Source organism: Rissa tridactyla, chromosome 7 (genome assembly GCF_028500815.1).
Source record: "Rissa tridactyla isolate bRisTri1 chromosome 7, bRisTri1.patW.cur.20221130, whole genome shotgun sequence".
Classification (NCBI taxonomy): Eukaryota; Metazoa; Chordata; class Aves; order Charadriiformes; family Laridae; genus Rissa; species Rissa tridactyla.
Window position 1 is genome coordinate 18,109,311 of NC_071472.1, and position 17,685 is coordinate 18,126,995.

At 58.1% G+C, this 17,685-nt stretch overlaps 1 protein-coding gene across 1 annotated transcript; it reads right to left on the reverse strand.

The window, feature by feature from the left end:
- Positions 1–1,078: 1,078 nt before the first annotated feature.
- On the reverse strand, positions 1,079–10,245 carry LOC128912984 (motor neuron and pancreas homeobox 1-like). Its single transcript, XM_054209831.1, has 3 exons — positions 9,810–10,245; positions 2,190–2,350; positions 1,079–1,606 (listed from the first exon to the last, which is right to left on the reverse strand). The coding sequence occupies exons 1-3, from the start codon at positions 10,243–10,245 to the stop codon at positions 1,289–1,291; spliced, it is 915 nt and encodes a 304-aa protein (XP_054065806.1). The 3' UTR covers positions 1,079–1,288.
- Between the last annotated feature and the right edge of the window lie 7,440 nt (positions 10,246–17,685).

The following is a 17,685-nucleotide window of genomic DNA, read 5'->3' on the forward strand; positions in this document are numbered from 1 at the left end:
CCGGGGGCTGCTGCCCCTCGGCGGCTCCCACCCCCACAGCAGGTCCCGGGGGCAGGCCGCCCCCCCTGCCACCTCTGGACAGGGAGAAGAGAGGAAGGGACAGCAGGACGTGGGGCAGGAGGGAGAAACCACGGGCTACCTGGGGCCAGGGCACCCCAGCCCAGCGTGCCCAGATCCTGCAGCCTCACGTGCACTGGGGTGGGGAAGCTGGGGCTGATGTGCGTGTGGAGAGGCTGGGCATTGCGGGGCTGGTCCCTCTGCCTGCATGGCTATTTCAGCATCCCCAAGGGGTGGCCCAGAAAGCATGCAGGGAGGTCTATAGGGTCTGCCAGGACCGTCGGGCATCCTGAGGACAAGGACAGCCTGCTTGCTTAGGGCGGACAGGGCTCAACCCTAGTACTTCTAGGGAGGTAGCAGAGTGTCTGCTGCCATCCTGCTACCAGGCGTTGATTTGAGCCCCGCCAGAGCGAGCAGAGGATCATGAAATAAGCCCAGAAAGGGACTGAGGGGGGTTCAGACATCACCACGGGAAAAGGGGGGACTCACTACAGCATTGAGCCCTCACAAACAGCCTGAGCACCACCCTAAACCCAGGAGGGTTCCATCCCCACCTCACTTCAGGGCGATGCAACCAGTGCAGCCAGGCTGATTGCAACATTGAAAACAGCACCACTTCATTAGCCAATTAATCAGGTCTGCTTTGCAAGGCTACTTAATTTTGCCCAGCAAAGTGCAGACCCTACCAGGGATGCTACAGGCGCAGGAGGAGGCAGGGCAGGCTGGCACGCATCCTGGGCATCCTCTTTCCCAGCCCTTCACGCTGCCAAGGGGAAGGGCAGCTGGCATCACACAGGGATGCGTCTCCTGCTGCTCCAGGCACTGTCGTATCTGCGGGGAAGGGGCAACGCACCATCGAAGAAGGGTCCAGGGTCTGTGCCCTCCAGCTGTGCCAGCGGGCTGCCAGCTGTGCAAGTCTGCTGTCCCCACCCGGTTCCCCAGGGACCCCGGCAGGGTGGTGTGGTGGCAGGAGAGGGGCAGAGCCTCCTGTCCCCTAATGAAAAGCACAGGCATCCGGATAACAGCTTTATAGGGGAGGGATGTGGGGACTCCCCCGGATACACACAGAAGAATAATTACGAGTTAAATAGGATCCAAACACACATAAGTTAAAGGGGGGCAGGTGCCCTGCAGCCCCCCCTGCTCCACCTGGGCACAGTCTGTGTCTGCCAGCAAAGAGACCCCTGGCACCGCAGCCCAGCCCCTCTCCCCGGCCGCCTCCTTCTGTCTTTCACAACACAGAGCCGATCTTCCTCTCCGCAGCGCCCATCTCGTCCTCCTCCTCTTCTTCTTCCTCCTCAGCTCCCGAGCAGGAGGAGTCCGGGCTGTAGCCCAGCTCGGCAGTGCCGTGGTGCAGGAAGTCCGAGCTGCAGCTGTGCCCCATGAACTTGGGGCTTTCGGCAGCCTGTCCCTGGGACTCGCTGGGCAGCAGCTTCTCGCAGGCTTTGCCGAGCCCTTGTTGCTTCTCGGCCTCCACCTGAGCTCCCTGCTCCTTGGCTTTGCGGCTCCGCTTCCATTTCATGCGGCGGTTCTGGAACCAGATCTTCACCTGCCGAGGGAAAGCCCCCAGGGCAGAGCATGTCCCTCTGTTCCCCATCCTGTCCCCACTCACCCCCTAGCCTTCCCTGCACTGAGGGCGCCCCCCAAACCTCTTTGTTGGGGGGCATCCCATGGTGCTGCAGGTCTGTGTGAGGAGGCTGAGGGTGTCACAGGGACAGGAGTACTCGGGGGGCTGCTCCCTTCCCTGCCCAGCCTCTGTGGGGAGGGGTTGGGGACAGAGGGGACCATCAATCGCCCGGGATGCCCAAGGACATGAAGGGGAAATTAAAAGAGGAATTTCAACACCACAAAAAACCCTCCTCACACAGTGCATGGAGGGATGGGAAGGCTCTGAAATCTAAGTTGGGGGTGACAGGTAAAAAGAGGAGCGGTGCTTCTGGGGTACCCTTCACAAGAGCTCAGCCTGAAGGCCGGCTGGCAGGTCTCTGCAGGAGATGCCCTGAGAAGAGGTGCTGACTGGGGCAGTAGGTGCGGGGCTGATGGCAGCATCAGCATTGCCCATGACCTTGACTTCCCCCCACCTCCCTGTCTGCTGGCCGGTTCCATCCTCCATCCCCCCAGGATCCAGGTACCTGTGTCTCGGTGAGCATCAGTGATGTGGCCACTTCAAAGCGCTTGGGTCTGGACAGGTACTTGTTGAGCTTGAACTGGTTCTCCAGCTCCAGGAGCTGCTGGCTGGTGAAGGCTGTGCGGGGCCGACGGCACTTCCCCATCAAGCCAGACTGCGGGGGGGCTGCAGGGCAGACAGCAGGCAGGGGTCAGGGGACAGTGGGGCTGGGGAGCGGGGGAGACGACATCCCCTCGGCAAGCCTGGGATGAGAAGGAAGGCGAGCGTCTCTTCCATCATCTCCCGCCCCAATAATGGCTTTATTGCCTGCCAGTAAGATACGTTATCAGGCCTCGGTGTGCAACTGGGATCAGTCCTGTGACTGAAATTAAACCTCCTTTTTTATTGCCGGGACGCGCAGGTGGCTGCCCAACTGCCAGGGGTTGCGGCGGCAGGGCTACCCCTGAGCCCCGCTATCTCCCCCGCAGCCCTTGAAGGCAGCGCGGCGCTGGATCAGGAGGCAGTGGGAACAAAGGGACCTTTGAGAGTCCAGCGCGGGGTGGCTGCCGCGCTGTGTTTGATCCCCGCTTATCTCCTCCCCACTGGTTTTATTGTGTGTGTGTGTCCCACCCCGGGGTTCAGTTTTACTGCTTCTCCCAGCACCACAGCGGCAATCACACCCAGAGGTTTGCAGCTGGGAGTAAAGTGCCGGAGCAGCACTGGGTGGGGGGGCATTAATGGGAAAGGTCCTTGGCACATCACTGCTGCCGCGCCTTGGGGAGGGAGACGGAGCATCGTGGCCACAGAGATGTGCCACGCTTGGCGAGGGTCGCTTCCAGCTCGCCCTCTTTGCAGGGCATGGGGCATCACCCGTGTTATCTCTCTCAGATTCCAGCTTTGATCCCGACCTGCCCATCTCCCGAGGAGTCCACTGAGCCCTTCACAAACACAGCGGTGACGCATGAGGCAGGAATTTATGAAGGGGGCATTGACTGATCATGATGTGAGTTTGATCCCAAGTACCTGGATGCTGGGTGGGACGGGTCAAATAGGCAGAGCCCAGGCTGGGCTGGGGATCTGCAAACTCCTCGTGCAAGCAGGAATGGACACAACTCCTCCTGCACCCACAGCCCCACCGTGGCAGGAGAGACAGCCCGTGGGACCCACCTTCCAGCCACTGGCCAGTTAAACTAGGGACTGAAAAGAGTCAGGCTGTGCTGACGGCTCTGACACACACACGGTGCATCGTTTTGGACACAAGACATAATCAAGGCTAAAACCAAATGAGATGCTCAAAGGATTGACAGGACAAATACAAATGCCAGATGAAAGATGGCTCAGCCCCGCAGAGCTCGGCCATGGCTCTGGCTGTACAAATCCTTGGCAGACATATGGGACCAACGCTAAGGAGAGGAGGTGCCATGGGGACCAGCATCTGCAGGGATGGGGCAAGCCGAAGCTAACACCCCTTGCAGCTCCTCGAGGGAGAAGGCCAGAGATGCATTGGAAAGAACCAGAGGGGAAATTCATTCAGTCTAAGTTGGTGGGGAGCTCAACACAAATCCTCCCCAGCCAGCGGCCGGCAGCTGGAGGGCTCTAGCGTCCAGGAAGCACCCTTTGCTGCCAGAGACAGGAGGGTGCACCAGGGCACCCGGTGCCTCAGCCCCTTCCCGAATTGGGGGCTGCACTGAGTGGGCTGGCTGTACTGGGTCTGAGCAGGTCCTCTTTCTGGGCATGGTATATAGAGGATGCTTAGAGGAAAGAGAAGGGAAGAGGATGTGCCCAAATCCCAGCATCCGATAATCCATGACTTTTATGCTTTCTGGAGCCAGAGGCTGTTTTGCCAGGGGTGAAGAAATATCATATATATTCCCAGCCTGAATTCTCCACCCCAAAGCAGAGAGCTTGGGCCCCAGCTCCTAGGGCACTGCATCCTGGCTCTGGGGACCACAGAAATCCTTCAGACCACCCCGAAAGGCTCCTCTGTGCTTCCTCCTGCAAGGCCAGATGTGGCCAGGCTAAAAACAGATGTGGGAAGAGTGGACACACAGAAGTGAGTCTCAACCCCAAAAGCAGGGGGAGTTCGGTCTATCCAGCTTCAGAGGAGACTGGAAGACTGCTTGCTTTAACAATGCCCCCCCAAGGGACTCACGCTTCCCCAGGTAAGATGCTGGGGACTGCTTGGTCTATGGGGGAAAAGAACAGAATGTTTGCCCAAAAGCCAAATAAATCCGAACCCTCTGAGGTGTTGTCATGCAGTTCAAGCCACCAGCAGTCCAAAGCCCAGCCTATACAGGTATGGCTGGCCACCTAACCTGTCACCTCCTCTGACAATACACCCTTCAGCAGCCACTATTGTCCATCACCACTGCTCCTCATGGTGACTTCTTCAAGATTCAGCCTGCAGAAAAGACAGGGCGAGCCCAAACCAGCACAGCTTTAAGATCCACCTGACCTTCAGACACCCACAGCAGCAGCTCAGTGTGGACCTGAACACCAACATCTCTGGCCTCGGACATGCTGTCAACTTCCCTGAAGGGCTCTGGCTCCTTTGTGGGGAGGCTATGGAGGAAGAGGGTCTGCAATTTCTCACCAGGGACGGAGCAAAGAGAGGAGGAGGAGGAAGTGGAGTATGAGGTAGGTTCCAGTTGCCTGTGTAGAGATGTTTTGCAGGCACAGTCTAGTTTGGTCTCCTGGGGATGGTCTGGGTGGGGGAAGGAGCAGGAGGAAAGAGGAAAGAATATCTTGTGGCCGCTGGTAGCTCCAGCCTGTCCTGTCAGTGTTTGGTGGAATCCTGTCCTCCCCTGTCCTGTGACAAGCCGTCACATGGATGGCATCCTCCCAAGGGATGCAGAGGGAGCATGCCCCAGGGCTCGCCTCCCCAAGTGCCTGCCAGCTGAGCTATGAACCCATCTCCATCACAACCACCATCCCAAAGAAAGAATAACCCTTCAGGAAGGCTCTTCCCCTTATCCAGCTCCTACCAGAAGGCCAGCAACTGCCTCAACGTCACACCTTTGATGGCCAAAGGATTTCCTGTCTGCCCAGCCATCTCCTCCAGAGCTACATCCAGGATCATAGCTCACCTTAATATCCTTTCAACCTGGTAGGGCTCGAACCCCCTGATGGGTGCCCAGCGTCTGGCTGCAATATCAGTAAATAAAATGCTTGGCCTGGAGCCGGGAATGCCCTCTGAGTCTGAGGCTGGGAGCTCCAAAAGGCAGCTGCCTCCTGGATAATTAGATAAAGCTTATAAAGAATTGTTGGTTTATTTGATACAGTTCTGTCTACTTGATAACAAGGGTAATCCTAGGTTGATATTAACCCACTAGGTTTTAATTTGGTTTGTTTAGCTATAGTTCACTTAACTTTGTGGGCTAGCAGATAAAGGAGAGGAAATTAGCACTCTGTCTGCTTTGGAGGTGTTTCTCCAGATGTCAGGGCTGGGAGGGGGAGAGATGGTCTCACCAGCATCGGGGCCATCACCAGAGGCTTCTCCTGGCGTGCTGGCAGCCCTGACCACTGTCCATGCGGCAGCATGTGTTAGGGCACTTCCTACCTCTTCTAGTCCCTTGCTTGCTCCACCGTTGACCCCTGATTGCTGCTTGCCAGCTGTTTTCCAGCCCATGTTCCCTGCTGACACGACACCGCTGTGCACCTGGTGAGCCTTGGAAGGCGTTGCTTTTTGAAACAGTTTGGTGTGACTTCTTTTGACCAGCCTGCCAGCCAGCTCTCCACCACTGTGGGCAGGATCTGGCCTGGGCTCCTAGCCGTCAAAGTGGGTGATGCAGACAAGAGGTGTCCCGGCGAAGCTGCCTGAGCGCCAGGTCCCCAGTGGGGAATCCTTCCCTCTTCCTGAGAACCTGCAGCTGTATGTCACCACTCTCTGCTCCTACAGCTCTCTTCCATGGCAGATCTCTACGCTTGGCTCACACCGTCACGCTGCATTTCCACGCTGCTAGCCAGGGCAAATAAATCACAGCTCCCAGAAATACTGACAGGCATAGCACCCCGGTGCCAAACACTCCCCCCGTGAGGTTCAGGAGATGCTCAAAGCCCCGAGACAGGGATCCCACCTGGCAGCAAGGGAGCCCTGGGCAGGCAGCATCCCACCGGCTGCAGTGAGGGCAAGCCCGCTCCTGCATCCATGCCTTCCCACCCAGCTCTCTCGCTCCGCATTGCAGCAGAGGCAGCCAGGCGCTGGCTGCAGCTCCACAGAGGCAGCTAGCGAGGCAGACACGGCAGCAGGAGCACTTCTCTGAGCAACCCCAGCAGCCAAGCCCAGGCCAGGTTCCTAAGGGTACCCACTGCCTCAGGCTGTCTTGCCAGCATCCCACCTTCCCCATACATGGGTGAGAGGAGGGCGAGAATGTGTGATGCATCCCCATGGAGCTTGTGGCTCCAGTTCAGGGGCTGTCCTGCTCCTTCCCCCACCCAGACCATCCCCAGGAGACCAAACTAGGCTGTGCCTGCAAAACATCTCTACACAGGCAACTAAAGAAGGAATTCATGACTTAGTCCTGGAATCTTCCATACATAAATCACAAGGGTGAGCTCCCTCTGGCATGCCCCAGATCATGCCCTAGGAGGCTTTCAGTATCATCTTTCTCAAATATCTGCCCACTGCTACCCAGAGAGCTAAACATCACCAGCAGCATGGACACTTGTGCTTAGTCGCTCTGGAAAACCTCAGCCAGGAAGGTCTGTCCCTCTGTCTAGGCTGAGTGATGGGACAGAGCACCCAGGATCCACAAGCAACTCAGGAGCCCTGTGCCAACCATGGGAGGCTCTTGCTCAGCCCACCACCCTCCTCAGAGAAACAAGGAAGGGCTTGGCAGCATGTCCTAGGCAGGATGCAGGTGCCCCTTCCTGGTCCTGCATACCCACGCCACTGTCCCCATCCCCACACCATGGCCAGCACACTGGGACAATATGAGCCCAGACACAGCGATAACATGCAGCTGGGGACAGTCCTGGTGACTACAGGGACAAGGCATGCTGCAAAAAGACCTGCGTTTGGAGCTTGCAGCGAGCCCCCAGGAGGAAAGGCACACTTGAGAACCCAAATATTCCCAAAGGATCTGAAGATGGACGAGGAACGGGGTCTGATGACACAGTCTACGTAGCAGTGAAAATTGCAGGAGAGAAGGACCAGGGGAGCAGGACCCCTGGGAGAACAAATATGAAAAGGAGAATAGACCCCAAGCTGAGCATAAGTCCCTCAAGTCAAAAGTGATGTTCGTGGGGAGGGTATAGGCAAGTAGAGCAGTTACAAACACACAAAGCTTCATCCTTCTGCTTCAGGGAGGCATTAGCTCAAGACATTTGGAAGAAAACCCTGAAAACAGTCAGGATGGAAACATGTCTCAGAGGAGATGGAAGCAACCAGGCTGTGTAATGGGGGTAGGAGAAGGCTGAAAGGGACCTACAGATACTCCTCGTGAAGACCAGGCAAGCAAAGAGAACGGAGAGTGATTTGCTATGTTTGGCATGACAAATTTTGGGAGAAAACTGGAGCAAGAAAAGCTTCATGGCAGGAAAATTCTTAAACTACTAAACCAGACATCCTGAGGAGAGACAATCCCCACTGCAAAGAGCTCCCCAGAACTGGGAACAAACACCTCTTGGCTCTGATTTAAAAATCTACAGCTTTTGCCGCATCCTTATTACACCTTCACATGTCTCCTTTGCCTCTACTCTGCTTTGGGCTCTGCAGGGCCCTGTGCACTAATACACGGGTCAAAAACTGCTTTTCCTCCCCTGGGCTCTCCCAGGAGTCCAGCTCAGTGCTTCCCACAAGAATTGTTGACATGCTGTTCCCCTGCAGCCTAGCACAGCCCAAAAGCTCCCTCCACAATCTGTTCTCATGCCCATGATTTGCAATTTAACTCCTTCTAACAGGGGTTCGGAGACATGCAGCTCTGGAACTGATCCTGCACTTTAGAGGGATGTGTCTGTTGATAAACAAAGCTCTCTCCATTATCCCAGCCAGAAGTTGAGCTCAGGGCACAGGGGCAAGTACAGAGGTGTGATCCCACTGTGGTGAAACACACCCCTGCATGAAGTTACCTGGATGCTGAGATAAACTAACAGACCCACACCCTACGAGGACAACGTAGCCTCTGCAGAGGAGCAGGAAGATGTTTCACCACCAGCAGATAGAGAATTTCCCCTCTATTCTTAATGGTAGGTGTGAAGAGTGCACACAGCCTGTAGCACCAGAGGCTTGTTCTACACCCACTTCACTCAATGCCACCACCACTTCACAGCTGCATCTGTCGTACAGTCCACAGAGATCCAAGGAAAGGGGGAGCAGCCTGGGGTGGGGAACTGCCTCTTTGCCTTCAACCTGCACCAGTTTAATTTGAGGAAGAAGCAATGAATGGGGTTTCATATTAATTCTCTTTTTTGTTGTTATTCATCCAACCAGTTTATTAAATAACTAACTTATCCAGACATTTTTTCTTTTTCTTTTTTTCTTTTTTTAAATGGACTCCCTGATTATTAAGATGCTAAACTCAGCTAACCAATTCGGATACACTGCTGGGGGTTTATTAACAAGCCACTCGTGGTTTATTGCCCACTGGCCCCTTCTTTGTGGCCGCCAGAACTCCACTCTCCCCTAGCACAGGGCAGGGTTCGGGCCACCCTGCTAGGGGTGCCAGTGACAGACCCCGGTGGGACGAGAGCCTGGAGCCGGTCCTTGTGCAGAACCCCCCCCACCCGTGGCGCAGCATTGCAGTGCGGGATCCGGTGCCTGTCCCCAGCCTCGGCCGTGCCCACCGTGCAGGGGCTGTGCGGAGAGCCGGACTCCTCCTTCCATTCCAGGAGGGCCTGGGACCGGGCTGGAGCCGAGCACGCTGCCGGGCTGCCCGGTTCCTACGGCTCCCGCCGGTACCGGGCTCACCATACCGGCAGAGCCGGCTCCTCGCCCCACAGGAGCCGAGTGCGGCGGCGGGCAGGGACCCGGAGCCCCGTCCCTTCCCGGGGCCGGATCCGGCCGCGCATCCCTCCGTGCCCCGGCGGGCGGACACCGCCGCAAGAACCCGGGCGGGTTCGTTCCCAACCACACCGGCAGGGATTTATTCGTTTTTCGGAGCCAGTTTCCGTCGCCGCTTCATTATTTTCGTTTCCTTCCCGTCGCGGCGGAGACCAACGAGCCCGAAGCGGCCGTACGGGGCCGGCAGCTGGGTCCGGCGCGGTTGGCCCGGCCCGGGAGCGACTCCGCTCCACCAGCACGAAGGCTGGCAGTGCCCCGCGGGGCCGTCCCGCAGCACTGGGCCGCGGCAGGGGGAGATTTTGCCCTTCTGCTCCGGTTCCCGCAGCCTCGGAGGTCTCCGGGGCTCTGGTCTTACCCCTCCCTCCCCTTGAGACCCCCCTGGCTGGGGAGCGAGTCCAAGCGCAGCAAGAACCCCGCATTGGGGTCAGCCCCGAGGGCTCGACGCCCCCGACAGGCTCCCGACCTGAACCACCGGGGAACCGCGAAGAGGCGGCCTCGGAGACCCTCATCCCCCCGTCCCCGAGGGGATCTGCACCCCGTTGTGCCGGCGGGGACCGGGCTTGACAGAGCCCCCCGACCCCGGGGGTAGGAAGGGGCGACAGCCGCGTCCCGCCCGACGGGAGGGTCGGTCCCCGGGTCACTCACCGTGGAAGTCGGAGAGCCTCGGCACCAGCATCCCGGCTCGGATCCAGTGTTCCAGCGGGAAGGAGCCGGCCACGGCCGCCTTCAGGTGCTCCGCGCCGGGGGGTGGCAGGTGGGGGATACCGGTGTAGGCGAAAGCGGGATGCTGGCCCCCCAGCGCCGGGAGCGGGTACACGGCGGGCGGGTAGAGGGCCGGTAGGGCGCCGAGCCCGGGGCCGGGGAGATGCAGCAAGCCGGGCTTGGGGACGAAGCCGGCCGGGGCGAGGGGCGCAGCGGCCGGGGGCGCCCGCGGCGAGGGGGTGTCGGAGCGCCCGGCGGGGCCGGGGCTCGCCGCGGGGCTCCCGGAGCTCAGCCCCGGCGGGGAGGCGCTCCGCGCCGGCTCTTCAGCCAGGAGCGCTTCGATGCGGAAGTTTTGGGACTTCTCCATGGGTTTGTGCATGGCCCGGCCCTTTGAGGAGCCGCCGGGCCCCCCAGCACCCCGCCGCTCCCCTGCCAGGGCACAGCCCGGCCGGGCAGCCCCGGGCCAGCCCCGGCACCGGCGGGCATCCACCCGCGGGGCCCCGCCGCGCCGCGCTCCGCGGGGCTGCCCTCGGGGGCAGCCCTCCTCTCCGCTCCTCCTCCCGGGCACTCGCTCGCCCGCCGGCACCGGGGGGGGTTTTAACCCCCCCTCCACCTGCCCCAGCTCCCCATTGGCTCCGCGCCGGCCCCCCGCCCCGCTGGCCCGGCCTGCCTCCCCGCGGGCCCCGGCCGGGCTCCCCGCCGGCCTCCCTCCCTCCTCCGGCTTCCTCATCCCCCGGCCACAGCAGCGGGGACACTCTGGGACGTGACATGAACCACTCTGCCCCTTCCTCAGCCTGCAGGACCCACTGCCCAGGGCGCTGAGCCCGTTGTCCTGATCCAGAGCCAATCTTGCTTTCCTTAGAGTCACTTGGTAGGAAAGAGGGTCTGTGGTTGCAGCAGATGGAGGAGATGTGGGGAGACTCGACAGACTTCAGGACATGCAGGCAAAGCCCTACTGGAGTCCAGTGCTGCCCTGGCTCTAAGGACCCCCCAGGCACTCGGGGAGCAGAGTGCATGCCTACGGGGACAGGAGAGGCTCTCACTCACCATCTGTCTCCTCCACACCAGGGATCATCAGCAATGCCCAGCTATGCCATTTCCCATTGCACTACTCCTGGGCCAGGGAGATCAGTGGACCTAAGCTGGACACACACAGGAGCCACCATCCTTCATCACCCATGTTCTGTCCAAAATGCCAACAGAGCCAGTGCCTACAGGCAGATCGTTACTCATTTGCCCAGTCTTATCTCTCTCAAAAAAGACACAGAGTGTGGAGCCATGGAAGGGCAGAGGAAAGCCTTGGCTGGTCTGGGATATGCAGGTGAGCAGGAGCAGAGCTGGCCCAGACCCTCTGGCACTGGCTTTCAGGGAGAGTCAGACTGTGTGCGAGTGCCTCTGTGGTCTCTGGCATCAGGGGTCTGCATCTGTCTGCCTCTGGGTCCCACTTTTTGTGTTATGCTGACACAGTGAGACATGCCTCTGCTTGTTTGTGTCCAATGATGGGTCCTGCTCTTTAGAAGGCAAGTGAGGCAGCTGCTACTGCCCTGCCTAAATATCATAATGGCTAAAGGGAAACTCCCATTCCTGTATTTCTTCCCTCTTCAGCATTTCCAGCACTGCTGTATTCCCTGAGCATGAGACAGGTCCACTCCCCTGTATCCTGTGTCCCACAGAGGCAAAGGAAGGAGAAATCCAAGGGCATGTGAGACCTTCCTCAGCCTCCTGTGCTTTCTCTGCTCTGTAATCCCAGGGGCTTCTCTTTCCTGTGCCCACCCAGTCTGGTCTGGAGCCTGCTGAGCTCCTTGCACACACATCACCCCACTGCAAGGAGGTCCAAAGGTCCCACATGTGGGATAACCTCCTCCTGTTGCCTGAGCCCAGCTCCCACTACCTTCACCAGGTGGCCCCAAACCCTTGTATGGGGACAGACACACAACAACCTTTTTCCAGCTGCCTCCCTGAGAAGAAGAAGGGCAGGAATCAGCCCCATGGACAGCCCAGAAGGGGATATGGAGTGGATGTCACTCTACAGTAACACACCCTACCCGGACAGAAGGTACTGAAAGCGGAATAGTGTCCCTTTCCATTTCCAGCACCCCTGTGCCTGTTGCTATACCCTCTCTCCACTGTAGGGCTCTTCCCCACCTCTAAATCCATCCCCCTCTACTTTTCCAGGACAGAAGCCAGTGTCCCTGACAAGCAAAAGGACCCCAAGCCCTTTCCCTCTCCCCCCATGCGGGTAACAAGCCCTGCCAAGCAGGAAAAGATCTGGGGAGAAATGGAGCAGCCTGGCTCCCAAGCACGGGAGAAAACTGCAACAAGCATCCAGGGAACAGAGGGCACAGCAGAGGTAGGACAACTCTTCCGCTGCAGATCAACAGTCTGCAATGGGAGCTGCCATCACTTCCTTATCCCAGTGCCCAGGGCTGTCTCCAGGGGTTGCAATGGCTCATTAGCTTTGCACAGGGAACATGCCTTGGGACCTGGGGCAGTGATTGGGGCTGCTGTACTGGGGCACAACAGAGAAATCACCACCACAGTGACCGCCATGGGGTGGCAGGCAGGCAGGTGGCCAGTCTAGGGGAGCCTGGGTAACCCCTGCCAAGTCCTGAGACCATTTGTGACTGTACCTACTGTAGCTCAGGCAGTGGGAACAGGGCTTGAGTGAGGCTCACTTGGGGGTCTGGGTCACAGCACCGAGTCACAGCCTTACTGTCCCCACGGAAGTCCTCTGCACTACACAGGGAGGCTCTCCAAAGACAAGCAACTCCTCCAAGGATCAGCAGCCCAGGCTGGTGCCCAGTTCACTGATCTCAGGATGATGCGAGTACAAGCAGCCAAGCTTCAGCCTTTGAATTGCACAAGCAAGAAATCTTTGCAGACACCAGCCATAAAGCCTGGGTGGAAACATCCCAATAAAGACATCTAGGAAAATCATGGAGGGAGTTCCCTCTTCCAGGTGAGTCAAATCCAGACACTGGGACCCTACAAGAGGGTTGTCCAGGGCTGGAGCCACCAACACAGAGCACACACCATGCAGGGCAGAGAGCCAGAGCCCGGGGCTGTGCACAGGAGAGCCGTGCCGGGCGGTGGCTAGCAAAAGGGGCGGGATGCAGGCAGTGATAGATGCCAGGGTGCTGATGAGTTCACAGTCTTCAGGGTCATTAATCAGATCAGAGCTGGATTAAGGTGTCCGAGGTCTGATTAGCTTCATTTCCCGCCTCAGGAAGGAGGGAACTCTCTTCCCCATCCATCAGGTCCTCTGGTGACAGATCACCTGGCTGCTAACTAGATCTGAGGACTGTAATAAGTGAACATGACTGTGGCCTGGCCCCTTACCTCTGCCCAGCATCCTTCCTCTACAGGAAGGTCTCCACAGAGGCAGCCCTGAATATCAGCCACAGGTAGCAGACCCCAGGATATCAGCCTGAGAGACAGCTCATTCCCACAGCCTGGGCATGCAGGGGACTATGGACAAGAACTGCCCCAGGAAACCACCCCAGTTCAGGAGGAGGTGGAGTTTGAGGAGGAATGTTCCCAGGCAGCACCATATTGCTCCCAGTACCCCCACAGCTCACCTTGTGCCGTTACCCCAGGACCTTCTCTGCTCACTCAGTGGCAGCAGAGCCCTCCCAAGGTGACCAGCTCTGTGAAACAGGCCAGCAAACACCACCTTGCTGCTGTGGGAGATCTTGGGTACATCCACGACAGATGTCCTGAGCCACATGCAGAGCTAGATGGGCCAGCTTGAAGCCCTGAATCAAGCAGGTTGCTTCTCACATCTCTTCATCCCTTGCTGACTCAAGTACCTGCCATCAACATCTCCATTTATCCCCTGCCAAGTCATGTTGACTTGGCCCTAAAGGTGCCTCCACACTTAACCACTTGATCTACTCCTGTCCAGCAAGTGCAGACCAGTGGGAGGTCCATGCTGCCCAGGCAGCAGTGAGGTTCCTCAGCTCCCTCACCTCTCTGGGAGGGCCCTGATCACAATATCTCTCACTGGGCAACAGGCAGCGCCAGGTGTGTTCACATAGCCCAGGGCTTCCTGGGACTCTTTTATTTGCCCAGGCATTTTGGGGGTATTTTCTGGATGTGCTTCAGTTGGACGTTCAGACCCCAGTCTTCCTTCAGCCACCTGAAAGTAGCAGTCACAGTGGTGTACATGCAGGTGTACATACGCCCTCCAAAGCTTTGTGTTGCCGATGTGAAGGTGCCCAGCTAGACAACTGGAGCTCTCTTTGTGGTGTTTTGCCCCAGATGGATTGTCTCCATGCAGGTTCCATCCATACAAGATCAAGCAGCAGCAGTCAATCTAGAAGAGCAAACATCCACATAGCCACCAAGGACACCCAGCTCTGGTGAGCACAAGTTCTCAGTGCCTGTAGAGACCCACAACACTACCCACAGCAGTTCACATACTTCCCCAAGCTGTCGCCAGCAGTGCCTGAGCTCTCAGAAACGAGCCATGGGGGTCACAGGTAGCATTGGGGAGCACAATTCAGTTTTACAGCCCCACCACTTCCTTGGTGTCACCTTGGGAAGCAACGTAACGTCCCTCAGCAAACCCAACTGCCCCAAGATCAAAGTCAAGGGTGCCGAAGAAAATCCATACCCTGATAAAAAATTACCGACTGGGACCAGACTTTCATTTTCCCAGGATCAAGTCCTTATCCCTGACATGAGACGAAGACATAGCCCATGCTGGGGCCGCGTCTTGATTTCCACCTACCCCGTCATTTTGTCTATTCCTGGGTGCACAGCTGACCACCAGGTCTTTCTGATGGGTTTGGGTCACCTCCTCCCTTCAGTTAATAGAAGTTGCCTTTGAGACAGGGACCAGTGCAGGAGTCGGTGTTCTTAGCCCGTCCCAGAGAGGTGGCAGGCACCCTGATTTCTGCCCAGGCTATAGCTTTTAAGCCTTGCAAGAGCTCCCTGTCCCCAGGATGGCTGTGTCCACTTGGTAAGCGTTAATGGCTCCCCAGGTCACAGCCCCCAGAGCTTTCCATCTTTAGAAATTACTTCCCTCTAAGAGACATACAGTGCAACAACCATGTTTAAGGCATCTCTTGGGAAGCAGTGGATCTTATTGCTCTGCCCCTGGTGCCTCAGGTCATCTTGCAGCACTCTGAAGTCCCAAGCCAGCTAGTGGAGAAATACAGCCCAGAAGCATCACTGATGCTGGAGACACAGGCTGTAAGCCTGCTGGCAGGTGTTTCCCCGGCTATTTCCCCCATGAGAGGGGCTGTAGAAGTGTCCCACTCCTATCTCTGCTCTGCAGCCTCCAGCCCAGCGCAGGCTGAGCCCCCAGTGAGAAGCACTGGGTGTAAGAACCCCTCACCTGCTCCAGTTTGGGGTGTCCCAGGTTTTGTGGGAGCCCTAGCTACTGCCTGCAGTGGGGCACTGCCCTCCCTCTGCCCCTCGCAGCAGGGCCAGCCGCTATCTCTGGAGTCTGGGAAGCCACAGGAGGCTGGTGGGGAAGGTAAATAAACTGCCAGCCCCTTGGTGATTTGTGGCTAAATGAACAGTTGAAGTCACCTGTGAGTGGCTTGGGGCCTGTTAACCAACCAGATAATGGCCCTTAATCAGCCCCACAATGGTGGGAGCTGAGCCCAGCTTGTGTCAGCCCTGGCACAGCCAGCCCCGGGCTGCTTGGTGCAGAAACACTGGCAGAGGTGTCCGCACCACCGTTGTGGAAGCAGAGCAGCCATCTGCAGAGCCCTATAAACATGCTTGCAGGGCTCCCCATCTCTATTTAGGGGTCTCCCCTTCCACCAGTGGTGGTAAGAGACAAGTGCCAGGCAAGTCACCAAAGCCACCTCCATGCTTCCTTCCGGGAGTGCTGTGCTCAGGCACTGCCATGCACCTCTGCCCTGTCCCTGCCTGCATCCCCTCCTGCATGGTTCTGCTTGCTCCTGCCCACCCCAGGGACCTCTGGGCCAGCCACAGGCTCCCGAGGGCTTCTCCCTCCTGGCACCTCAGCTGCTGGGTCCGACAGGCAGGGATCTGTCCTGGGAGGCAGAAGTCTCCATGCCTCCATCCCCTTGCCTCTGCACAGGCTTGGTGGGGTACACAACTCCCCCTGCCCACCTTACCCAGCACCGAGCCCCAGGTACTTGCCCTGAGCAAAGGGGTTAACTGGCAAAGCAAACACCGCTCAGTCCCTCCTAGACAGGCCTCCTGCTGGGATTTCTGAGCAGCTGTTTATTTAGCCAAGCAATTCCTCAAATAAGCAGCCCCATCTCCAATGGGACATGGCAAGGCTGAGCCGAAAAAACATGTTAACATCCTGGAGCCAGGGGATGGCAAACCAGCATGGGAAGGCTTGTGGGGCAGGGAGGGTGCCTGCCCCCAGCAGAAACATCCAGGGCAGCTCAGAATTGTCACACCTGATCCCAGCACACAGCAGAGGGCTGGGGCAGCAGCATCCTGCAGGATCAACCAGGCCATACAGCTGCAGGAGACAGGCAGGGGATGCCCTAGGGCTCCCCTCCAGCAGCTCTTGGTTTGGCTCCCTGGGATGCAGCGATGTACTATAGAGGTGCTCAGGGTTGGGGACAGCCAGCTTGCCCCGGTGTCAATGCACAGCTTGGAGAGACAGGGACACATGGCCAGCTCAGATCCATTTCTTGCAAGGACCCAGGGTCTGACTGCCACATTTCCAGTCCCATTAGCCCCTGACCCCTTTCCTCTTAGATCCTGAAACACCATGAGCCCACAGCACCCACCCAGAGATCTCCTCCATCCTACTGCCCCAAAATAAACTCTGGCAGCACCTGGGTTCAGCCTCAACAGCTGTCCTTACCCCAGGCCTTGGCTTTTGGGGGGAGATGCTTAAACAGCCAGCATCCCCCGTAGGCCAGCATCATCCAGGAAAGCAGGGAAGTGACTGAATGCACAGCATCCCTCCTGCTGCTTCCCTGTGCCCCTGTTCCCGCAGCCCTTGCCCAGCACACTGCCCCGGCACACTGTGTTCAGCGCCACACCTCCCTGGCACAGGGACTCTCCTCCCCCCGGCACCCCCATTGCTGGGCACACCAGAAGATTCCCCCCAGCCCTGCTTTTTCCTGTCGCCTCCAGGATCCTCTGTTTCACTTTGCTAGGTCTCATCCAAAGCCAGAGCTGCTCCCTGGGAGGGAAGGGAGACAGGGCTGGGTGCAGAGAGACACCTCACACACATGCTACCCCCCCCGCCTCAGCACAGCCTCACCTCTTCCCCATTAATGGCCTTTCCATGGAGTCAGCTCCTAACCTGCTCCCAGGGTGACTGGGTAAATCAGCTGCTCCTCCCAGGACCTTGGGTTCTAATTAATGTCAGCTCATTAACGAGATAACGGCCATTTATTACCCTGTCTCCCTGGCTGCTGATTAACCCCTTCCCAAGGCGGGGGCACGGGGTGGCGGGGACGGGGTGGTGTGGGACGGGGACGATGGGAGCAGGCGATGTCTCTGCAGTGAGACCCAGGGACACCTCAATAAGGGGGGGGACAGATGCAGGGACAGGCAAGCAGGACTGCAGAAGGGTCTGAGCGAGGGACAGTTGGGACAAGGAGGGGGTCAGAACACACATTTTTTCTTCCTAGCAGTATGGTAAGGGCTTGCTGGAGTAAAGCCTTGAAGGAGCTACCAAGACTCATGAGCTCCGCCCCAAGTTGCCGCTGTGGCCTCCAGCACATCCCTGTGCCTCAGTGTCCCCAAGTGTCCCTACCCCAGCCCATGGGGGAGAGCGTGGCCGAGACCTAGAGCTCAGCACAACCCTGGCCCTCAGCCCTTATTTTGAGGAGCTGCCACGCAGTCCCACATCTGATGGGAAGCCACC

Coding starts and splice junctions, on each gene's coding strand:
- LOC128912984 (XM_054209831.1), bottom strand. CDS start 10,245: ATGCACAAACCCATGGAGAAGTCCCAAAACTTCCGCATCGAAGCGCTC. Junction 2,351..9,809: donor GAGGCTCTCCGACTTCCACG/GTGAGTGACCCG, acceptor TCTGCCCTGCAG/CCCCCCCGCAGTCTGGCTTG. Junction 1,607..2,189: donor TGATGCTCACCGAGACACAG/GTACCTGGATCC, acceptor TTCCCTCGGCAG/GTGAAGATCTGGTTCCAGAA.